This window comes from Labrus bergylta, chromosome 6, assembly GCF_963930695.1.
Source record: "Labrus bergylta chromosome 6, fLabBer1.1, whole genome shotgun sequence".
Classification (NCBI taxonomy): Eukaryota; Metazoa; Chordata; class Actinopteri; order Labriformes; family Labridae; genus Labrus; species Labrus bergylta.
The window spans coordinates 24579657-24604303 of NC_089200.1; the positions used below are offsets into that span (position 1 = coordinate 24579657).

General features: G+C 41.1%; 1 protein-coding gene across 4 annotated transcripts in view; it reads left to right on the forward strand.

Moving 5' to 3' along the window:
* The first annotated feature begins 533 nt into the window (after positions 1 to 533).
* Positions 534 to 24647, forward strand: part of ect2 (epithelial cell transforming 2) — a 42860-nt gene continuing 18746 nt past the window's right edge. For 2 of the 4 annotated variants that reach the window (XM_020646366.3, XM_020646368.3), the window contains exons 1-20: positions 534 to 850; positions 1954 to 2117; positions 3514 to 3593; positions 4797 to 4889; positions 7907 to 8089; positions 9919 to 10008; positions 11395 to 11502; positions 12908 to 12981; positions 15271 to 15401; positions 15755 to 15870; positions 16346 to 16408; positions 17900 to 18125; positions 18957 to 19081; positions 20645 to 20764; positions 20866 to 20934; positions 21714 to 21824; positions 22666 to 22762; positions 23005 to 23086; positions 24058 to 24136; positions 24428 to 24547. In XM_020646366.3, the coding sequence (XP_020502022.1) occupies positions 1988 to 2117; positions 3514 to 3593; positions 4797 to 4889; positions 7907 to 8089; positions 9919 to 10008; positions 11395 to 11502; positions 12908 to 12981; positions 15271 to 15401; positions 15755 to 15870; positions 16346 to 16408; positions 17900 to 18125; positions 18957 to 19081; positions 20645 to 20764; positions 20866 to 20934; positions 21714 to 21824; positions 22666 to 22762; positions 23005 to 23086; positions 24058 to 24136; positions 24428 to 24547 (2097 nt within the window). In that variant the 5' untranslated portion in view covers positions 534 to 850; positions 1954 to 1987. The remainder of the gene's footprint in view (positions 851 to 1953; positions 2118 to 3513; positions 3594 to 4796; positions 4890 to 7906; positions 8090 to 9918; positions 10009 to 11394; positions 11503 to 12907; positions 12982 to 15270; positions 15402 to 15754; positions 15871 to 16345; positions 16409 to 17899; positions 18126 to 18956; positions 19082 to 20644; positions 20765 to 20865; positions 20935 to 21713; positions 21825 to 22665; positions 22763 to 23004; positions 23087 to 24057; positions 24137 to 24427; positions 24548 to 24647) is intronic. The other 2 variants (XM_020646367.3, XM_020646369.3) reach the window with 1 other exon arrangement.

Sequence of the window (24647 nt, forward strand, 5' to 3'; positions counted from 1 at the left end):
AACGAAATTTGGCCAGCCTATATTTCAAGTACTTGGATATGGAAATTTCCAATAATACGTTTTTTCATGATATTTTTCCTTTAACAAGAATTGTTCTAGCTGGAAACTTGTGGGGTAAAGCCATAGACTCTAAAGCAGTCATAAATATCTCGCCAGAAAGCTTCATAGGATTAATATTTACAGTCCATGTATTTACATCGAAAGGACACAGGAGCTAGTGGAAGGTAGTCTCGACGTCATCACAAAAACACAAAAATGAAATACATCACAACCAAAACGCTGTTGCAACGAGTTCACTGGATGGATACACGCCATTCAAAATCCTAAAGTGAATTCCCTTTGGTTTAGGAGGACATGGGGAATGTCAAGAAGGTTGAAACTCTAGAACGCAAACGGAGCAGACTCGGTGCGCACGCATCGTGATTTGAATGCACGGACCAATCAGCGGGCTCGCCGGACGCAAGCCGCTAGCCTTGCGTCACTCTTGTCCAATCAGAACGCGGCACCAGTTGTTTGCCTTGCTTTTTGAATTGAGCTCTAACAGCAGGCTGACACACTGCGTTACGTTTAGCTGTCAACAAACTTAAGTAGACACTTTTCGGAAGTTTGGACTATTTTTGTTTTACGCTGAAAAGGCAACATGCATTGATACCAGATTGGAGACATAACGGAGAGATGTCGCAGCTTTTCTGAAGAGGGTTTTTGGACCGAAAGGGGACTCTTCATTGTATTGTGACTTTCTGGCTCAGAAGCTAATTTGGCTAAATTAGCTTGAGAGCTAATTGAACTGGTCAGCAGCCGGTTTAGCTCCTAATTCTCTTACTAAAGGTACCAGCAATCAAAAAACTCGGTAAGTATGCTTTCATTTATGTTTTTATGCTGTTGATAAACGTACCATACTTGGCAGGTACTAAATGTTAGCTCACCTCTCTGGTGACGCTAAGCTAGGTGACGAGTAGAATGAGCTAACCTCACTGGGCCGACAGGTGTTACGCTGAGAATTGCATCCCTGCCGAGAACTACATTCACCTCGCAGGAACATGCAAACAAATGACAAACTCACTTTCTACACTACTTTTCATTCACCCTTAAAATACTATGCTGCCATTTTTTGCATCCACTCTTAACTCTACAGGCACTTTTCAAAACACTTTGTTCGCAGCTCATATTCAGGCAGGTTAATGGAAATGCGTCTACAGAATAATGACACTTACCTTTTATTAAATTCCAACGTCACATACTTTGCGATCACACATCTGCCCAGAGAAACACGATTTATGTAGTTTATAGTTTTCTAACTTCAGCGAGGTGCATGTACTTCTTGGCAGGGATGCATTTCTCGGCATAACACATGCGTTTACACAAATTTGACTTTTCCCGTCTGCCTGATAATTCAATGTGTTTTACCTTTTGTACTATAGTAGAAAACATAAACTTTATTTGGAATATATTTTTGACAACTAAAGATAAACACCCAAACTAACATTTTTCATGTGTGACGTTTTTGCCTCGTTTCTTCTGCCCTTTGTTTAAGTCTTACTATTTTCTAGTCTGCCTTTGTTTTTGCAGCACATACAAAACGTATGTGTATTGACTGACTTTAATTAAGCACATTAGAGGCTGCTGTATAACTTCTTAAATGAAAACAACCAAGCAAAAATCAAATTTCTACATTTATCAGAAGCTTTTATCCAAAGCGACAAACGGAGAGTAAGTACAACACAAGCAAGGATCTGGAGAGGAGATCTTTGTATAAACTTTGTCCTTTCTCCTTTCTTACAAAAGTTATCACTATTCTGTGGCCTCCTCTCCAGTTGAGTTGTCAAACTTGGGCAGTATTTGTGTTTGACAGTTGTCACACTTCTCTTGTTGCTTCACTGTCTCTCCTCTTGGTCTTCTTGTTATGTTCTCCCTCTGTGTCTCACTCCATTCCTTTCCTGTAACTTCTGATAGTTTGGACAGTTTGGTGTCGCCTTCGGTTCCTGCCATGGCTGACAGCAGCATACTGACTTTAGGGACAGCTCGGAGTCTGTTGGACTCTTCAGTCTATGATTCGAGGATCGCCGAAACCACCAAGGACCATGTATTTCTGGGCATGGCATGTGAAGATGGGGAAGGTCAGTCTGCAGAGTCACTTCAATTTCCTTTACCCAAACCCTTTTTAAATATCTAAAAATACACCAGGCAAGGGCAAATACAACAGGAATGACTTTCATATTAAGGTTACACCGGTGGTGTGACTAATATACAGGTTTAAAATGCTGACAAAAACCCACCGTCATTATCTAGAGTGCAGCCAACACCATCATACACTGCACGCCACCTGAAATGTTTGAAACTTCACCTCCATTCTTTGTCGCTTGCAAGCTGCGGGGATACACAGCGAGGCTGACAAGGCTGGTGACGCAACTCTTTAACATCTGTTCTCCCTCATTACCTAAAAATCCTGCATTTAAAGCAGACTGTGGCGTATTGTTCCGTAAACAAACCTTGTAAAGTGCTGGACTGATTAAAATAAATTAAAGCCAACGAGTGACCAGCGGAGGTGGGCAGCATGACTCGCAGGCTGTCGGTACTTTAGAACTTTCACTGCAGGCTGAGAGCTGGACTACTGTACTGAAGCTAGTAGGAGTGCAAACTACGAAAAGTGAAAACAGATGTTACTAAAATAGCTACTGTAGACACCACTGTTAAATTAAAAAAAAAGAGTATCTTAACAGTTTCCAAGTTGTAGACTAATTGAAAAGCAGTTGTTTTTTAATTTCACTTGTTTCTTCTGGAAAAGTGTACTGAAAGGCCAGAGGTAAAATAAGGAACATCGTTTTTGGTGTTTTTTAGAGAAAATGTGTGAAAACGCCTACTGTACCAGTAGTGTACTGATTTGTCCAATATTCAGTATGCAGTGTGCAAACAATGCGAGATCTGCAGTATATCAAAAATACCTGTTTGGTGTACTGATTGGGGGAAAATCTGCATTATTCATTGGAGAAGTCTCCCTCCCGTATTGTTTCCCACGATGCAAAGTGCCAGGTCAGAGATCAAAATGATGGACAGTGTGACAGGGAAATAATCACACTTAGACCAAACCACACAAAGATACCAATTATCTCTTTTGATTCTCAAAATTATGAAAATCTAAATGAATCACTTGTCAGCTGTTTTCAGACTGTAAGTGGATGCTACACTGGAGCGGCGTTTGGGGTCAGATGGGCTGTTTACTTACGCATTCCCAGAATCCAGCTTTAGCCGGGCTTAATGCAAAATAACCACCAACTGGCAGTCATACTACACACTACTGTTGAATGTAGTATGCAGTACTTTTTTTTTTTTTTACATTTGTTTCTTGCACTGCTTTCTTCAGCAGTGATACAGGTGTGCTGTCAGTCAAAGGGAAGTCAAACTTAAATCACCAACGAGAGATGACCAACTTTTTATCTCCTCTGTGACTATGTATGTGTCACACTCACATCCCCCCTGGTTAACACTGTCTCTCTATTCCTCTTCATCCTTCAGACATGCATCCAAAAGTGGAGACGAGGGTCGTTCTGGTGGGAGAAGCCGGCAGAAATGGAGCTCTGGTCAAAGCCCTGCAGGTACATATTTTCTTTATTTATCGTGAAGGTTCACTACGGCCCACTTGCTACTCTCAAAGTGGCCGTTCTTGGTGATCTTAAGTGGAACACATCGCAGTGATTCACAGCCTGTTATCGTCCCGTCCCAATCCTGTGATAAATAGTGAAATCCATTCCTGTCCATCGGGAATCCCGCAAAAATGTCAGCCTCTACTCTACGCTGATGTCACTGCGGCTCCCCGTTTAAAATGAAGAACTTGTCTTTGTGTGTCCTGACTATCGGCATTGAAATCATGGTTTTAAAGCTGGATAGCTTTATGATGGTTACTCTACGTCAGCAGCAGCAGCCACTTGTTTAGCCTACTTACGGTGGTGACAGTGGTTGCATAATGAACCAAACATCCTGTACGAGCTGATGTGATATTTATCTTTACCAAAACAAAGTCCTCGTTCATCAGACTGCTGAAACATACATTATTATCCCCACACACTCAGTCGGGATATGATGCTGTGTGTGTTTCAGTGCTTGTTTGTTTCTGCTCCAGTAAGCTGCGTAGTTTTGTGTCTTTGAGAATCAGCATGTGAAGGTGGTTTGGAGGCGTGGCGGCAGACTAAGTGCTGCCAGAATGACTTCCTTCCTGGGTCTCCTGAGCCCTGTCACTTCTGAAGGCTTCCCGCTTAAATCATCTATTTCTCCCTGCCAATCTGCAGTGCAGCCGCATCCAAAGACATATGCCGACAGCTCCATCAGAGCGCTCCCGATTGCCTGCCTGACCGCCTGCCGCCACCGCTCTTGCAACTCACAGAAAAAGAGCCCCCCGCCCTCTCGCTATTTCTTTGCGTCCTTTTCCCTTTCTGTCCTCTTCTTTCCCTCCTCTCCTCCGCCCTCCCATGGGCTTTGAACTTTTATATTAATTTTTAACAGAGTTTTTTTCCTCCTCCCCAGCACACCCCCTCTAAAGCTTGATATCTGTTTGAAGTCTCTGTCTTTAGACTTTGCAAGGACAAGGACTCCGCCCCATCTCTTCCTGCATCCCCTTAACTTAGACAGCCTCTCATTTGTCCTCAAATGGGGGTTAATTTGAATGATTTTTTTTGTCTGGCTTGCTTTATTTTTTTCCTAATTTTTCTGTCCTCCCTACCTTTATTTCCACCCTCTGCTCTCCTCCTCTCAAATGCCAGTGTTTGACATCTACTTCCTGCTGGTTGGTTTTTTCTTTACAGGCCATCAAAGTAATGGAGGTACCCGTGGTAAAGATAAGGGAAGGCGAGGCGGGTGCTGAGGAGAAAATGATGATAAAATCTATAGTCAATATGGTACAGTACAGAGTGTGCGTCTTTGTGTGAATGTCTGACACTTTGATTGGAACTTGGGGGGACGTGCTGCATGAGCCTTAATTCAAACTGGCAAGTCACTCAATCATTGTGCATGGTCAAGTCACTGATGGTGGAATGATGTGTGGGTGGAAATTTAAATAACAGGGAACGGTATCTCCATTGCTCTCTAACAGAGATTTACACTCAAATATCAACGCAAGTTATTCAACTGAAGAGAAGCCATTTAAAGGTTGTCTTCTCTGCATTGCCTTTAAAAAAGGGCACATTCATTTAGCTGTTTGTACTGTTAATAATGAAGCAGTTCACTGTGAATGCTTTTCACAAATGTTTGAGTATTATCAATTGAAATGTAACTTAAAAGCTTTGATTTTTGAGTGTCATCAAAATATAATAGCTGCAAAATTACGTTCATTTGCTTTCTTTTAAGGTCGGATGAGGATATTGATCAAAATCATATTTTTGCTTTGAATGACTTAAGTCGGGTTGCTTAAATTAGCCAAAGTGGAACCAGCAGCATCTTGTGAAGTTGGTTTAACCCCTCAGTAGGTAAAATCCGCCACCAGGGGGCTCTCAAAGAAAACAATAACAAAAGATGAAGTTGAGGCTGGCAGTGAGTCATGATGGGAGTTATTCTCCCTGCATACTTCACCCCTGATGATAACAAACTCTGAGTTGACCGTAGTCATAAAGACGAACGGGCGAAACCGACCTGAGGAAGAGAATATGTTTACAGACGAGCTAATGTATCAACGATGGCAACGATATACACGCAGTATCTGTGATGACGGCTTTGTCATGGCGGCCACTATAAACTTAGACTTTTTCTGGTCTTGATAACTGTTGGAAATATTTGAGGTAATTTAAGTACTCAACAACAAATATAAATAACAGAGGTTTAGTCCATTTTTAATTGATTGAGATATTTTAGTGTAAAAATTCATATTGTACAGTATGTTTACTCAACAATCGTACAATGGACCCCGGTCTTAAGTTGAATCAAAACTTTAAAAACGCCAACCCAACGCAACTTTTTAAGGAAATCTTTAACTTTCGACTTTCATTTAACATATTTTTTTCTTGCTACTCATCTTATTTAAAGAAAAAAAGCAAATGAGTGTATTTAAAAATGTGAAACCTTTCCTTTAACCCACCAGTGTCTCCCTCAGTCGTTCTTAACAATGTAATATCAAGTCTTATTATAACTGTGTCCATGTAGTATGTGCCCTTTAACCTCCTGTGCTTCTGTCCTGTGTTGACTGCTGGGATGATTTTCTCAGGTGATTTGTTTTACAGGCAGATCGTCCTTAGAGGCCATCTCTCACTACATTCATTTGTTTTTTACAACAGAGACATTTTAAGAGGTTTTCTGATGGCAAGACAAGGGAGAAAATATATATATATATATATATATATATATATAAATAATAATCATGTTAAAAAGAAAAATTCATGCTCACTACTCTTCCTCTCCATCAACAATTTATTAGAAAAAATCACAACATTTCACGTTTTTTCTTTTCAGTGTGATAGTTTGACATCCTACACACCTTCTTCATGAGATAATTGGATCTTTGAGCACCTCCTTTAAAACAGAACATAATGGAGAAAATCAATGATTTGAAACATCAACATTTCCAAATGAATCGTTGTAAACGATATAAAAATGAATTTGTCCAACGAACACTTTTTTACACTTTATCCACTACTGGATGTTATTTTCTGTTGGATAGAGAAAAAGACGGACATGTAAATCATTTTTACTTCATTGCAATTTGCACGGCCAAGTTTGTTCACGTGGGTGCTTAACTCAAAATTAGCAGCAAGCTGGTGAACAAAGTGTTCAATTTTTTGTGTAGCAGATTATTTGTGTGCAACAGATCACAAATCTCACGGTTTGGAACCAATCACGGCATTGTGTCACAGGATTTATTACTTTTCATCCATCATCATGATTCATAGTGTGTTCAATTTGATCACGAAAGTCAGAAATTCTGAGTAACCTGTTCGATAAAATCACCAGGAATGCCCCCCCGGAGTTAGAATTCCCACTCGGAAACTCTGAGCTGAGTTAAAATCCAACATAGCTGCTGCGTGCATCAACAGTAACGTTTAAGATCTAACTATTTTGTATAAAAGCAGCTTTGTCCTCTTTTTGTGTAAATAAATCAACAACACGGATAGCATCGTGCAAGTTCTATCTGTGGACGTGTTGGCATGTTACTAAACTATCACAAAGTGTATCGTTATCACCTGGTATTAGCAAACAAAACAAAGGTGCTCCTGGAGGCGTCCATTTTGCTCTTCCGACTTGTTGACAAATCGCGACTGGAACGCGGGTAACTCGAGTGTGACGTCATTCCAAGCTCCGAAATCCGAGTTGCAGGTTAAATGGGACTCACCATACCACGAGCCAACATTCACATGATGTGTTGTACTTACTCTCTGATGTACGTCGCTTATGATAAAAGCGTCTGCTAAGTGAATTGTAGAATTGTAAATCATCATCCTCAACCTTTATTTAAGCCTCGAAAAGCATTGAAGTTTCCCTCATTTACAATCATGTCGAGATAGAAAACAAACCCAGACTGAGGTGAAATGATTCAAGATACCTAACTCAGTTAGTTTGAGAGAAATTAGAGAGTCGATCTTTAGAGTATTTTGTAAAACATTTCACATTTGAATGAGTAAAATCTGCTTATAGCGTCTTTGCTCCAGAGTGACCCTGTGGGACTGGAAACAGGTGATGGAGACTTAAAAAGCAGCCATAAAACATGGAAACGTGTTTGCCATTTAGGTTGTTGTTTGGCCATCAGGATATTAACTTACATTCATTGTTTTTTCTGTCTTTCACAAGATTAATGAATAAACTGACTTCTAATAATTGAATAACCAACTCCCAACAGCCTCATTAACAAGGCTAACAACTTCTACTTTGTGTGATTCTTAACGTTTTGTCTACTTTTCCGATCACTTAATTTTTTCCACTCTCTTTTCAGGACATCAACACGCCGTGCCTGATTACAGACAGCGTCCAGGAGTTTGGAGACGGAGAGAACACGGAGTTCGAGACAGTCTTCGTCCTAACAGACTTTGATTGTCCCGAGTACAGCTACCTCTACAAACGGGACAACCGCATTGTGGGGCCTCCTGTTGTCCTGCACTGTGCTGCAAAGGAGGAAGTGAGTCCTTCATCTAGAGCATTTTTAGCTTAGTGCCAAAAACTAATGATTCACACGTGACGATGTCTTAAAGGGGACATATTATGAAAAATCCACTTTTACAGTGTTTCTGAACATATATTTGGGTAACCTGAGTCTACCGACCAACAAAATGTGAAATAAACCCATCCAGTCCTTTGTTTGTGGCCTGCATAAGTCTTACAACACACAGAGAAATGCTCCGTTTATAATTTGCTCTACTTGTGATGTCACAGTGGGATTCTGGTTAAAAAGAAAAGAAAAAAAAACCTCCCCTCCCCTGATATTTCCACCCATGGACTCCACCTCCTGCCTAGAACAAAACTTTTGCGCAGCTCCGCCATTTTTATTCTCGCCAGCAAAGGAGTGATGCCTACAGGGGCTCATTGCATTTAAAGAGACGCACACACCAAAACAGAGTGTTCAGAGAGAGCTGGTTTATACAGGCTCACAAACCTCCTCTGGTGCTTGATTCATGTTAAGTTTTGACCAAAGCTCAGCACAGATGTTTCATTTAGACCACAGGGGACTGTTTGAAAAGGTGGAGAAGGGAGATAATATGTCCTCTTTAAAAAAGAGACTGAATTCATGTGAATATCTCGATTACAACTTTCCAGCTCGGTCTGAGAGCATGACTTTTTTTAAATCCTTTTTTAACCTGTAATTCAAATGAAACATTTACAGCTTCACTCTGAATTTCAAGCACACAGACATACATGGTCTGTTAAAGGGGAGGGCAAAACAGAGGCAGTCCTGAGATGAACCTTGATTTCAGGAGGCAGGATACAGAAAAATTCATTACTGCACTGAACAGAATGATGAACGGGAGCCGCCCCCACCTGCTGAGCTGTCTGCCTGACGGAGGCGGCTCATAGGATGCTAATGTGGAACATGAGCGTTTTGACCTGCCTGTGGCTGCTATCAACAAGACGGAGCACTCCACACACTTGTCAGCTAAAGACAGCGCTTACACATTCATGTAGTCTGTAGAGCTTCATACAGATTCATATCTTTATGTCAGTGGGCCGGGTACGAGGCCGTCTTGCAGTATGTCACCTATGTTCGTAATTTATCTGAGAGGCACTATGTATGTTCAGTACTCAGGTGTCACCATCCTGGTTATAAAACATAAAGGTTTCCTGATACATGCTTTCAAGGAAGACTGTGCGACCTTTTGATTCAGTAGATGGCGCTCTTGAGCACCAGCATTAAACCAAAACAAACTGCTGTTTTTGCCACACCTACGCTATTCTGAAGCCTCCGCTCTCATCCAGCGGCACACCTCCAACACCTCTCCACTCGCGTTAGCACAAAGGAGTTAGAATTTAGAATGCACCACAATTAAGCACAAGCGGCAGACCAGTTGTCCTTTGCTCACCTGTGACCTGCATTATTGTGTTAGCAGGCTAACGTTAGCACACTTTGGTTAGTTTGTAGCTTCATATTGAACATTAATTGACACGGAGGGACCGTGATCTAAAACACGAACATGACATCCAAATAAGCATTGAGTATGTTATTCTTCTTTTCTCTAGTCCTTGACTAAAACAGTTTTATACGCAAGGCCGTTCCGTCCATGTAAACACGACTCCAACAACAACACAGCCAGCGGGACTCGAGCTTCTCACTCATTGTAGACAGTCATGACTCAGAGAGACATTTAGGACAAATAGGATGCCCTAGTGTTTGTGGTCTTTAAGTGGTTTTAAAATCACATTAAAAGGCAGAAATGAAAAGTAATAGATGTTTTATATATACTTACCGGATATTTAAATGTCTCTGATGATGTGTGAATTCTTCCTTTCCCACAGCCTTTACAGTTTTCCTGTCGTCCTCTCTACTCCACCACAATGCTCAACCTGTCGCTGTGCTTCACTGGCTTCAGAAACAAAGAGGAAATGGTGAGTTTATCAAAGTCACATTTAGCAACATGAACTACTTGATAGAAACACAATTCATTATTTAGATACCTTAACCATTGAGGGGATTCTTCTGGCTTTTCTGACCTGAGATGTGAACCCATGGTGGGACTTAAATGATCAATAACAGTGTTTCCCACACTTAAACTATATTTGTCATTTATGTCGTTAAATTTATGACCGCCTAAGTAGCCTGTATTTGCCAACCATTTTGGAACCTGAAAAACAAAAATCCTTTCATATCGCCATCTTCCATACACTAAAAGACGATCTGCTCTCACTATTCACCGCTGGAGTTTGTGTTGTGATGCTCTGCAGCTGATCAGAGAGAGAGCGAGAAACATCATCTGATTTTTTTTCCTCCATAAAGCAAAGATTTTGGTGTGACTTCTCGTGAAATTTGAACCTTTGAATGCCGTTAAGGGCTTCAGTAAGCAATTCTTTTTGTAATCGAGTATTCTTTTGATTAATCAAAGAGTACTGTGTTAGTTGTTTCTAACAGACTGACTCTGTTCATGGGGTCCTACACTTTTTATATTCAAATACGTTAGATGTAGTCGTTACTGTAGGTTTGTAGATAGATATTTATTCTCTAACTTATTTTAGTGTGAAATAAACAACATTTTAATCTGCTCATCTAACTTCCCTTCATTTTACTCACGCACACACACATTGTACCTCTCCTCCCACCTAACCTCCCCACTTCATTTCTAGCTTTGTATTTTTTTGTGTGGTAAATGGACTTGAGCTTGCATGGTGATTGTCTAGTCCTTTGACGACTCGGTGCTGTGTAGGTGTGACTGCAGGTCACACCTACACATTCACACACTGATAGTACAGGCTGCTATGTAAAGAGACCATCAAAAGTAACTAATCCCATTTATACACATGCCACCCACAAAGCAGCGGGAGCAATTTGGGGTTAAATGTCTTGCCCAAGGGCACCTTGGACATGTAGCTCTACCATCACGTTGACAGACGACAGACTCTATATCTGACAGCAGCGTGTGTCTCTGCTCTGACAATATTCACGATTTTAAAATGTTTCACTCGATATTTCCTCTCTCTGTCTCTCTCTCTCTCTCTCTCTCTCACTCACTCACTCACACACATATGCATGCAGTTCTCAATATAGTCAAATATAGTTAAATGGTCCGCTAATATACTTTGGAAGCTTTAACTTCACCTCAATGGCTCGTCCGAGTATCGTATGTGTGTATAACTGTAACGTGTTAAACAATACCTCTAATACATGGCTTGAAAGTTTTTTTTTTAGAAATCCTTTATTAAAATGTCTTGTTTATTTCGCAGTGATGTGAATGTCCCCCTCTGTGCTAAGAGTGTGCTTCGTGTATCATTTCCATGTAGAAAAACCTGGTGAACCTGGTGCATCACATGGGTGGAACCATCCGGAAAGACTTCAGCACCAAGGTTACTCATCTCATCGCCTACTCCACCCACGGAGAAAAATACAGGGTCAGTACATGCAAAGCTTTTTATTGACCCAGACCTTTGAACCAAACTTTCTGTGTGTCTGATGCTAAGACATTAACTAAACTTAACCCTACGTTTAATGGAGCAATCTGTAAGATATCTACTGACTGAAATCATAAAGTGACCTTACTATATGATCAGACATTAAGGGAACATGCTAAGTTGAAGTGCTGGCTTCTCTAACAACAATGCAGCAGCCAGTATGTCCTCACTATAAGTTTAGATTCTGGTCCTGAATGCTCTGGATTTGTTTGGACCAGAGTAGGGGCAGTTTTAAGGCACCCCAACACGGCTGTTTTGGACGCCCCTCAGTTTGCCAGATATAACACCAACATGTGTTAGAGACAACAAAATAACAAATAGAGAAAGAGGAGACAAAATACCCAACACAGACATGGTTAAAAATCAAGATAATTTCATTGATCAAATCAATGCCTGCTTTAGTAAAATAATAATTACAATTCTGAAACATAATTCAAGGGTCATTGATTCATTCATAACTTGCTAATAAAATAACAAATCAAAGACAAAGCTGGTTTCCATGTTTGGGAATTTGGAACTTGAAAGCAACTGATTGTTGTTATTATTACTTTTATTGATTTTATTTGTATTTGTTGCTGGTCCACCTCTCTTCATCTGATTGTCCATAGTTCCTACCAGCGCAGCTTGAATCCCATTGGATAGGTGTGATGTCAGAAAATGTAGTAGACTGTTTATTGAAGTCAGATTAAAAAATGATCCAACTGGGACTTAAATCACAAGAAGGATCGATGGAGATGGATTGATGATGATTCTGACACTCATCTTTCTCTCAGCTTTTCTCAGCCTGAATTAACAAATGCTTCATAATGTTCCTCTTTCAACCATCCCTGGCTATGATGTTATATTTAATCTTCTTTATCTATTCTGTCACTCAGTTATTGCTCTTACACCCCCCCCCCCCCATCCCCTTTTTCTTCCTCAAAGGCTTTTAGAGGGTGTACTTTGTTCAAGCAGAACAACACAACATGCAGCACAAGCTTGTTGGCTTCCTGACAGGCAGTTTTCCAGTTGAAAGTGTGATTCTTAAAAAAAAAAAAAAAAAAAAAATGTTTCAAACGTCGAGCGTCTTGATTCTTGTTTCTGCAATGCGCCTGAAGTGGAAACAGTTTGTACCTGTCACACTCATGTCGTGATTCTGAGCGACAGGATGATCAGGAGTTCTCAAGCACTTCGGGGAGTTTGTTGTACTTAGAGCACTGACAGATGAACTTTTGAAGGTTTTATAGATGTAAAAAAACAAAAACTTTCTGTTTCTGTTTACCACATCTCTTGGTCGCACATTTACTCATTTCTCCCCCCCCCCCCCCCCCCCCCCCCCCTGTCTTCTTCTGCCTTCATCACTTAGCTGGCGGTGTGCATGGGGACCCCCATCCTCACTCCGTTGTGGATTCTCAAGGCCTGGGAGAAGAGAGATGAAGAGTGAGTTGAAAATCATTCAAGGATGCATTTTTTTTATAGTATTTTTATTTACCTCTCCTCTGCAGTCCTCCCTTTTACAAAAAAAAATTAAGCATAAAGGTGAGAGGAGAACATTTGTCTCACAGATAACAAAGTTCAGGTTATTATTTCGGTGTATAGACCAAGCTGTGTACCTGGAGCTGGAGTCAATTAGCAAGTCCAAAGTTTTCTACATACCGGTATTTGATTACCTAGGAGCTTAACCACCTTGTACAAAAAAACCACAAAACACATGTGGACTGAAACCAATGAAATCTGGGATACCCTGATATTAGCATTAAAGGGCGGCTGTGGCTCAGTTGGTAGAGTCGTCGCCTCTCAACCAGTAGGTCAAGGGTTTGATCCCCAGCTGGGCAACATGTCCGATGTGTCCTTGGGCACCGCTGCTTCGGAGGCGGTGTATGAATGGATTAGTGATGTACGCCGCTTTGGATAAAAGCGTCTGCTGCTAAGTGAATTGTAACATTAGCAGTAGGTTCCGGTGGCTTGATTTTAATGGACTCTAGATCAAAATCATTAAAGACATTAATAGGGCTTTCACATCTGCGGAAAATTCCTGAAAAACTGATATTTCCAGTAGGAGCTGCATGTGTGAACGCAAACAGGTTAAATTTTTCCCTCCGTGTGTCAAAGTCCGTAAAGCGCTTATCAAACACCTTTTTTTTTAAATTAAGTTTCTATGTTCTGTCAAATGTATTTATTTTCCGTGAGAGTTTCAAAAAGCAAAATTTGTCGTTAAATAAATCTGATTTGAAATTCAGGTCGTGACTTTTCATGAAGGAGTCGGTGGAGGGTCCTGAGGCTATACTCGCTGATAACCACTGTTTGTTTGAGAGTTACCACACAGCAGGTTTTCTATTTAATGACCAATTAGAGTGCATGAATAATAATCTACAACTAACCTCTGTTGTGAGGAACAAAGTCTGAGTGCAGGGTTTGCTTCTTTTGTTTGATCGAAACAAAGATTGTATAAAACATTTTGTATACAGTACTTGTTATGTGGGAATTTTTCAATGATGAATTACTGAGCCAGGCTGTGGATTATTTTAGAATTTATTCAGCTGTGGTCTAACAAACTTTTCATGCCTATATTCTGTTAGCAGGCACAGCCCACAAACTCCCATCTAGCCTCAGGACCCACCAGCAAAACCTCCATTAGAGAACTCACCCAAATTTCTTAAAAGTCCAAACTGATCAGATTTGTTCAGTTTGATAAATTGTGCAGTTTGGATCTCAGTTGGTATAAAACATGTGACGGATGTAAGAAACTTTAAACACAATTTCACAACTCACTGAAAACATCTCCACGACACACTTTTAGGTCCCGACCCACCAGTTGAGGACCACTGCACTCGACGATGTAAGGTCCGATTTGATTCGCTTAACGAACGGGGGTAGGGGGAGGCGTGGCCCGATTCGAGGCTTGACGTATCTGATAATTTGTCCAAAGAAACCTCAACTATGTGGTGTCATTACGATGATTATACTGCTCCTAATCGAGTCACAGGCTGCCTGATCTTGAATTGTTAATATCAAACATGTTTGATATTTATTATTTCTGGTCGGACTGCCTTGGTCAGGCTGGACGTTGTATACTCTGACTATTCACCCTCAGCTCGCACTGCAAATTGTATACAGCCGCACATAATCCATCTTCTCAGCCGTGATCTCATCCTTATTTTTTTTCTGATTTTCTGTTTTTTCCCTGCAAACAAAACACACAGCAGAAGAACCAGCTGATGATGTCGATCGTCCTTATTTGTTTTCCCTCTGAAGTCACGTTTGATCACACAAGTTTCTGTGAGATCTCCTGTCTGTGAAATTGTTACTACCAACATGAATAGTGTGGTCTCCTGGTCATGCCGAGTCGTCTGGTGTGTGCGTTTGGAGGATTATAATGTTAAAAATGAGTTGAAACTGTTCATATGTCTGTGGTCTTCCGAGTTTTACAAATCAGTGTGTGGCCGGATCACTTGTAAATGTCAAACATATATATTTGAGTCTCATCGAACCTTGTTTCCTCTGAAGCTCTCTACATGTACTTGGCTCTTATCTAAACATAGCTCAGCTGCTATGATAGTCTTAAACATCCTCTTACATCTACACAGACCTAACAGAAGAATTCTCTTAGATGGTAGACACAAAAATTAACAGAATGAATGAATTACACATCAACAGTACATGGACTAAAGCCCAGTGGTAGAAGTGATGGTCTGGTGACCTTGTTTTTTCCTCCCTTTCTATGTTCAGGCTCTTCCATGCAGGAGAAGAGGAGTTTCGGACAGAGTTCAAAGTACCTCCATTCCAGGACTGCGTGCTTAGTTTTTTGGGTTTCTCCGATGAAGAGAAGGTCAACATGGAGGAGAGAACTCTCAAACATGGTCAGTGCTCGAGCACATAGGGATCAGCTTACAGTCAATTTAGCTGTGATAGAGCTACAAAAGTTTAAACATGAGTACAAGTGTGTTCCTGAACTAACCAGGATTGTGTAGCTCTCTTAAAAGTGGTGAAGTTTGCAGAAAGTCTCAGGAAGATCAGGAAGCGATTTCCACGATTCTCCTTTCACAGTAAAAGCTGTTTGAGCAAAATGAAACTTTCCAGTCACCACTTGAAGCTGCTCTTCTGCAGCCCTGCAGTCTCTGTATGTATCTGCAGAAAGGATGAGGAGCAAGTCTTTAAATGTTGTAGTCCTGTTCTTGTTTTGTTCCTCACATTGTTCCTTTTCTGTATGTAGGCGGCAGTTATCTCGAGGTCGGAGATGAGAGGTGTACGCACATGGTGGTGGAGGAGAACTCGGTGAAGGAGCTGCCATTCTCTCCGACAAAACAACTCTATGTGGTCAAACAGGAGGTATGCATCCAGTGTTTCAGTGCTTCTGAAGACGAGCAGGTTTGACATTACGAACGATACCGTATACTCTGAGGCTGTACTGCAGGAAGATACAGACACAGGAGGGCAGGAGAGAAAATCATGAATCCTTTAAGTTGTTTCCTCTTAAACAGAATGCCAAATGATCAACCGGTCAGGATTCCTTTTAGGTTAAACCTCAGTCGATACGGTCTCTGCTCTCCCTCTCTCTGTCTGTGCTGTCAGAGAAGGAGAATCAATAATAGATTTCCCGTCTCAGTGGATGAATAATTTGCACCGAGGTAGAGCGGTGGTTTGGTTGTATTTGTAACCCCACAATCGATAGCTCCTTTTCTGTACTCTGCCGGTTTTTTATTGGTCTTCAAAAGGAAAGTGTGAATCATTATAGTATCATGTTGTTTCTTTGTGTGGTAACACACAGGTCAGTGAAATGCGCTCTTTCTGTCTTCTGTGGTAGTGGTTCTGGGGAAGCATTCAGATGGACGCCCGGGCCGGGGAGTCCATGTATCTCTACGAGAAGGTGAGTGTATTATGGGTAATGTTGTCCATGTGGATTAAGACTACATGTCACCGATGCAATGCAAACAATACAAAGAGGGTTTTTTCTCTGTATTGTAATAATTATATGCAGACCGTATCAAGGCATCTTGATTTAACAGGACCATAATATCCTTATTTTTCTTATTCAAAGCTCATTTTAGTGCTGCCCTCATTTCAGTTGCAGTGTTTTTTATCTTTTACCTCAGAGCCCCGTTTCCCAACCTGAGGTCCAGGCCCCTCTAGGGGAGGCACCAAAGATCTCAGATCGGGCGCCAGGCTTGATCTGCTCTGAAGTTCTCAAAATTAGATTTGATATATTGATCAATAAAGGCATCCCTTTCATTCTTATGAAACAATGAGCTCTATTGCCACATTAACAGATCACCACATTAATTATCCCTGTCATAAAACAAGAGTAAGCCATTGCTCTCTCGGAGGCTCCCCACAGGATCCTTGCAGCTGCTGTCCTTGGACACTTTTTTCTCAGATCACACACATTTCCCCTGCAGCCTCACAGCAGGGATAACTGGGCTGTCCTAAATACTTTTGTACCCGCATGGTAGCAGGATTACTGGTAGTAAAGGCTACAGTATACTTGAAACGAACTAACTGATGTACAGAGCTTTGGTTAAAGGCCAAAGTGTATTTGAACTCTTCCAATTGGCCCTGCTGATGAGAGCGCTCGGCCGTTTCTTAGAAGGTGATCATTCGGATCCACTTGAGACCCTGACGACTTTTCACTGCTCTCACCTGGCCAATCAGTTCTGGAATTATTTCCTTTTAACAACCTGCACAATATTATCCAGCATGATGAAGAGTCATAGCCAAGAACAGCGTTAACATACAGGCAAGAAATGAAGTTTAAACACATAAGAAAAAGACAATATGAAGATTTTGATGTGGCTTCATCGCTTCTCATTTTAAAAGGTTTGAAGGATTAATGATTCCCTTCTTTGTCAACCTTCATTTTCATCTCAACTTTTATGTTTTTGTATATTCTTATTTTTGTTATCATGCACAAGGACTCGCAACGCTATGGCTCCCAACTTATGTACCGGTACTTATTTATTTGCTATATGCATTAAATATCTTTTGGAGCCTGAGTGTTGGGAGTCCTTGTGCATCACATTGTTTTTTTAATGACTCAGCACCTGGATGAGTGATGTGTGAGTGCTGGCTCACCTTTTCTGGACTTATCTTTCACACACAGTCTCTCTAACCTTAAACCAACCGAATTCACAAGAAAATGAAAAAAAGGTCCCTGAAAAATGTCCCAAAACTACCTTAACAACAGCACCTGATGAAGAGCTTGGTCGGGCATGAACCATACTTATTTATTTGTTATATGCGTTGAAGAACATGTCTCTTGGAGCCATAGTGTTGCGAGTACTTGTGCATCATATTTGTAAGACTCAGCACCTGAATAAGTGCTGATTTTTTCTATCCTTCTTCTTGACCCCTTGTCTGTCAGAACGACAGCCCGGCCATGAAGAAGGCCGTGTCCCTCCTGTCCATCACCACCCCCAACAGCAACCGTAAACGCAGACGTTTCAGGGACACGCTGGCTCAGCTAACCAAGGAGACGGAGATCTCCCCCTTCCCTCCACCGCGCAAGAGGCCGTCAGCAGAGCACTCCCTCTCCATGGGTTCTCTGCTGGACATCTCCAACACCCCTGACACATGTAAAGCCTTAGCAGGTAAGCAGAAAATGAAGGGGCGCGGGAACGCACCTGTTTGATTGGACTTGGTTTCCGGTTGACAGTTTTATACGTTTCTGGTATATTTCTATGGTTGATTCCTTCTGCGTCCTGAGAGAACAGTCTCAAGATGAACCACTTTTCGTTCCAGAAGAGAGAGTAGGGAACAGTACAGGCGATGATACCGTGACCAGAAATAGGATAAGGAGAAGGAAAACCAGGGAGAGAAGGATTAGGTCAGACAGGGAAGAGAGGAGGAAAAGATCCAGCCTGAATACAATCGTCCTTCAACAACCAGAGGAGGATCAGCAACAGACAGGAACCTCTACAGGTCAGGTTTTGCTTCAAGAGTCAGCCTTTGTTAATATTTTCTGCAGATATTAATCAACAAGAGGCATTAAAGAAGTTGATTTGGGTAGGATGAAATAAATGATCATGCCGTTGATTTTTTTTAAAAGTGAATCCGTGAAAGATTCAGGAAGCAAACTTTGCTGCATGTTTCTCCTCTTGCAAACTAACGTGCCGTCATGTGCTTGGGTGGGTCCAGAAAACAGCCTTTGAAACATATGTAGACAGTTTTTCTTAAACTCGACTGGCACTCTGAGACTGCAGACTTCTACAGAGGCCAAAAGTAGAGTCTTTTATGTTATGCAAATCTGCAGATGTGACTTCTTTGGATGTATTTTCACCACTATAGGAAATTAATTTGCTTATCAATTTAACTTGATTGTGAGTCTTATTGTCTACCGTCGCTCGTTTTGACAGAGCTTCTCCGTGGTTTTCTCCATGTTTCGCTGCAGTTTTAACCACTTTTTCTTCCTGTTTCTCCAGAGAGTTCAAAGCCCTCCAAGAGTTCAACTCCGGCTCTGTCCAAGCAGTCAGCCAGGTGGCAGGTCTCCAAGGAGCTCTACCAGACTGAGAGCAACTACGTGGACATTTTAAGCACCATCCTCCAGGTATCAGTGTGTGTCTGTGTGTTAGCACAATGTGGACTTTTCTATCACTCTCTCACAGGCTGGCCAGTCAGTTACCCCTGACAACACTTTCAGGTTAAGCTCAATCATTAAAGGTGTGTGTGTGTCACTGTGTGTGTGCGCTTGCATGCGCGCTTGCATGCTCTCACTTGGCCTGTCTTATCAGTCGGTCCCTGCAGAGAGTCAGACAGCTGACCAGTGAGGGAGAAAATGACCTGCCCGAGCATCTCCCTGTCTGTCTCCTTATCCTTCAAAATCTTTTTCTCCTTTTGCTTTTTCCTCAGCTTCCCTTCTAAGACTTCCTCCATTGATGTTGTTTTCTTTTGTATCCTCTCTCTCTCTCTGTCTCCTCTCTCTCTCTCTTTCTCGCTCTTTCTCTCTCTGGATTGAACTAGTTCCCCTCCTTACAAAAAGCTGGTTGGTTTAAAGTTGATCTTTAAGTTTCAGGTTAGCTCTGTGCTGAAAAACAGACTCACTACATGATGCTAAAATCACTTTTTTAATGTTGTTGTAGCTTCACTACCTAGTGTTGTAGAAAAGACTACAACAAGACATACCCGAGACCAGAGTGCTCCAAGACAAGACCAAGAGGGAGACATTTAGGGATCGAGACCATCGAGTCAGGACCAAGAGGGAGACATTTAGGGATCAAGACAGTCAGGATCAAGGCTATAAATATGAATGAAAAATCATCATCTTGTGTGGGGGGGGGCGTGTCACTCACTTAGACAGTAACTGGGGGATGGGACGTGTATCAAACTACAAATAAATTGAAGTTATTCGTTGTTTTAGAAAAGGGTGTTCTCTTTTTTAGTCAATGATATGGAAAAATAGCCTTTCAGTGGCGGTCTTGACCATTCTTGATTAAAAATCAGGAGTCCGGGGGCGATGATAATCTAGCGGTTATGTTGTGCAGAAGTTAAAGTCTTTATAACAGCAGCCGTGGGTTCGAATCTGACCTCAGCCCTTTGCTGCATGCCATCCCCAGTCTCCCCCCAACATTTCCTGTGCGGAGTCCGCAGAGTCTTAGACCAATACAAGACAGAGTATAATACTTCAGATTCAGAGACCTTCAAAAAGACATCTCGATACCAGGACTGATCTCGAGTACTACAACGTGACCACTACCACACCACTTACAAAAGGCAAACACAGTCTACTTTTACTCAATAACCACAACGTTTTGTAATCACTTCCTGCTTTTGAAGTCGCTTCACTTGTTCACTCCAGCACCTACAAAGTAAATGCCATGTTGATGTGTATCCACTGAGGCCTTTTGTGGCAGCCTAAACAAAAACAATCAATCACAGTCAAGTGCAACATGACTTCCTGTCTTTCTATTTACGGTAAGTTCATTTCTCCAAGGACGACCGTCTACAAAACGGCTTACTAAGTAAATGTGTTGTCTCAATGACGTCATGTTTACAAGCCTTAGTGTGTTGGTCAGTTAGTCTGTGTGAATATGAAGCAGATGAGAACTGAAAGACATCAACGCCATTTTATATATATATATATAATGTTTTATTTTTATTTTTTATTTTGCAGCTTTTCAAGATTCCTTTAGAGAAAGAGGAGCAGGTGGGCGGACCCATTCTGGCCCAAGAGGAAATGAAGACAATATTTGGAAGCATCCCAGACATCTACGAGGTTCACAAAAAAATAAAGGTAACAAGTCTAAGATCATTTCTATATAAAAAAAAAAAAAAAACAAGTGACCGTATTATTGTGTTGGTGACCTGTTGGTATTTTGTGTCTTTGTTCATCAGAGTGATCTTGAGGAACTCCTGACAGACTGGTCAGAGGACAGGAGCGTCGGCGACATCATTCTCAAATATGTGAGTGCAAGTTAGGCCCTAACTTCAGCTTCCCTCTGTAAAGTCCGTTAGGTGTGTTTTAGATAGCTCCAGGTGCTTATATTTTACTAAGGAAGTTAAGGAAATATCACCAAGAAGACATGAAATGATGTAAAGGACTTGTTTCCTGACTAGTGTGTTTTAATGCTCAGGACGGCAAGCGCTGAAAACGCTGAACTACATCGGTTCTGTATTGAAAGTGAGCGCTGCCAGTGCAAAATCTGCTTCTGTGGACACTGGTCCTTAATGTCTACTTTTCTGCATATGTTGAATTTGTCCTTCATAATTTTCCATCTAAGTGAGAAAAATAAAACGTGTTAAACTTAAACTCTTTTAACAAGAAAAAATAATTAAAGAGGTTGATTTTGTACAATTTTATGACATATAAAAGGTAGAAAAGGAGAGAGAGCTTTGACTAAACACTTCATATATTTCTCTATTTGAGCTTCCCAAACATCCACATGTGGACATTTACTGCGACACCTTTGAATGACTAAAACGCTTTGAGGGTTGATTCAGGTTTAATGTGCTGCGCTGGATTGTTGAATAACATCCTCATAAGTATTTAAAGTTCTTTATTTTGATTCATTCTCAGTTTGTACATGGCTGACTTTAATGCTGAAATAAAAAAGGTCTTTAGAGCAGTGATGGCAGGAATTTGGTCTATACTGAGAGGGCTGTGTGTGTGTGTGTGTGTGTTGAGTGAATATTCATTGTTGTGTTTGTGTTTCTAACTCGTCCTCGTTTTTCTCTCCCTTCAGTCGAGAGAGCTGGTCAGGGCCTACCCTCCCTTTGTCAATTTTTTTGAAATGAGCAAGGAGACCATTGTTCGCTGTGAGAAACAAAAGCCACGCTTCCACGCTTTTCTCAAGGTAAGACCTTTGTATTTCAACTCTGTGCTCTTCTCGTTTCTGTCTCTGCTCTGTCTCTGTCTCGAGTGGGTGATGATGCTTGGAAATGCATTTTTGCACAAGTAAATTTTCAGGACCAGGACAGCCGTATGATGTATGATTTAAAACACAGTGTTTGTTTTATGAGCCTACAGAGGATGCACAGAATGTCTTTGAAATACTTGAGACAAGTTTTCCTAATTCCTTTACTTCCTTTAACCTCTAAAGTGACACATAGAAATAACTTTTTAGACTTTGCAGGCAGAATTTTCAGTTTGCAGATTTTCTGAGGTCTGAGTGTTGATGTGAAAGTAGCTTCGTTCATGTGGTTGTATCTTTGTTTGTGAATCTGTGTTAATAAAAATGTTATCCGTTCATTAACAAGTGACTCAAATAATAAAAGGAGACGAACACATTGAAATGCATAATCCTTCACTTCTTCAATCTCTCTTTTACAGACGAGCTTTTATCTGAAGCCGTCTTTTTATTTTATTCTTTATAAAGAGTGTTCTTTATCATTTAATGTATTCCTCGTCCTTCTGATGTCGTTCGATCTTTTGCCTTTACATTTTGTAATCGTCTGTTATATTCCTGAGACACTAATAGTCTTTGCTTCGTCCGTCACAGCACTTTGTAAACATGTGATTTTATTACAACAGACTTCATGCAGAGAGTTTTAGAGTGAATGGTTCAAGTTTTATCATCACCGGTCGTTTTCCCTACATCAGAAGTCACACATTCACCGGATCCTAGTGTGACAGAGTGTGTTTGTTGTATGTTTACATTAACAGACCTGCTATCACACTTTAATCTCATTTTACAGATCAACCAGTCCAAGCCGGAGTGCGGCAGACAGACGCTGGTGGAGCTGCTCATCAGACCTGTTCAGAGACTGCCCAGTGTAGCTCTTCTTCTTAACGGTAGCTCCTTTGTAAAAACCAAACTCTTTGTCTTGTGCTAATTACTTCCCTCCTCGTCGTCTTTTTCTCCTTATCGTGGTCCTTCCATACCTGCCTCCTTTCCTCCCGTATCTCCCGTTGATACCTCTCTGTAATTTCTTTTGCTCTCCGTTCCCTTTCTCCTCTCCTTTCTCCACATGATTTTCATCTCTTCCATTCTTTCTACTTGTTACTCAACTTTTCCCTTTCTTCCTCCGTTACAGACATAAAGAAGCATACGTCAGATGACAACCCAGACAAGATAACACTGGAGAAAGCAATTGAGTCTCTGAGAGAAGTCATGACGTGAGTCAGTGTGACCTTACCTTTCCTTTTTGTGGTGATCACAGAGCCAGCATTGTTTGATCATTTACAACTCCACGTCTGGCTTTTCTTTTTTTTTAGTTTTTCATTTAGACTTTACGCATTATTAACAATTAAACAATACAAACAAACAAAAAGAGTATAGAAAGCACACTTTAGTCTGAGAATAATCCACATATTTCATGTCAAAAGTCAAAAAACTTTCCAAAGAGTCACAAGAAGCTGGCGTCCTCCTCAACAAAGTCTGTCAAACCTTCAATTACCCGACTTAAAAAGCCTCTGCATGTTTCTAATAAGCTCCACGAGCAGAAACGTGCTCAAACTAGGATCAATATTGGAAATGCTTTTGAAAAATGGAGAGATGTTAGAACACAGAAAGGTTTACAGACCGATGCAGAGCTGGCTAAACACTGAAGCTTCAGTGTCTGCGAAATGGCAACCTGTGTGCACATCGACTCTAGAGAGGAGGGGGAGACAACTCTCTACAATTTGGACTGCAGCACCCATTTTAAACACTAGCTACAATAGTTACATATTACTCCTTTAAAGCATATAATGTGTCAAAGTGTCATGTGATCTGTTATTACTGTCAGTCAGGTGTTGAGCTGGTTAAACTCTAAAATGCTTCATAAATCTGGACTAGGTGCTGTGTCATTTTCTTGCTCAAAGACCAAACAGATTGTGTTTTTTTTTTTTTTGCCCTTGTTGGTTTCTATTTTGCAGCCACGAGCACTCCGCTTTAGAGAACACTGTTGTTGTTTTATTAGTAAATGCATTATTAATATTTACTAGCAGAGACTGGAATCACATTTCAAACTAAATTGCGACTTAAATGTCAGCAAATGTTCAACCTTTTAAATGAACAACTCAGACAAGTGATGGATGATGAAAACAACACGATGAAGAATGTTGAACTCATTGCTCTGTTCTCGAACGTTAACTCTTCCCACCAGCCATATCAACGAGGACAAGAGGAAGACTGAAGGCCAGAAGCAGATCTTTGATGTCGTTTATGAAGTTGACGGCTGTCCTGTAAGTTTTGTGATTGTCCTTGGACCCTCTGCTCCTCTTATTCATATTACATCCTACATTAGAAACGACTCACTTTCGTTTGTAAATGACCGAATGGACCCAGCCTTTGTGACATTTACTTTTCCCTTGGCCTCCCAGTCTACTCTCCAATACTTTGTCAGTATTACATTTTCTCCCGTATAATGCAGGCTAATACAGTATATTACTGTCACATTCTCTCTCTCTCTCTCATTATCTCCATAACCGCTCTTCAGACTATCCCCTCACCTTTTATATTTATGTTCTCTGCAGGCCAACTTGCTGTCCTCCCATCGCAGCCTGGTTCACAGAGTAGAAACGATTGCCCTGGGAGACCAGCCCTGTGACCGCGGGGAACATGTGACCCTCTTCCTCTTCAATGACTGCCTAGAGGTGAGAACACATATCGAGAGGATTCTGGTTAACATATGTAGTCCCAGTAGTATCATCCTCTGGTGTTAATGTGAGCTTTGGCTGCAGATATGAAAACCGA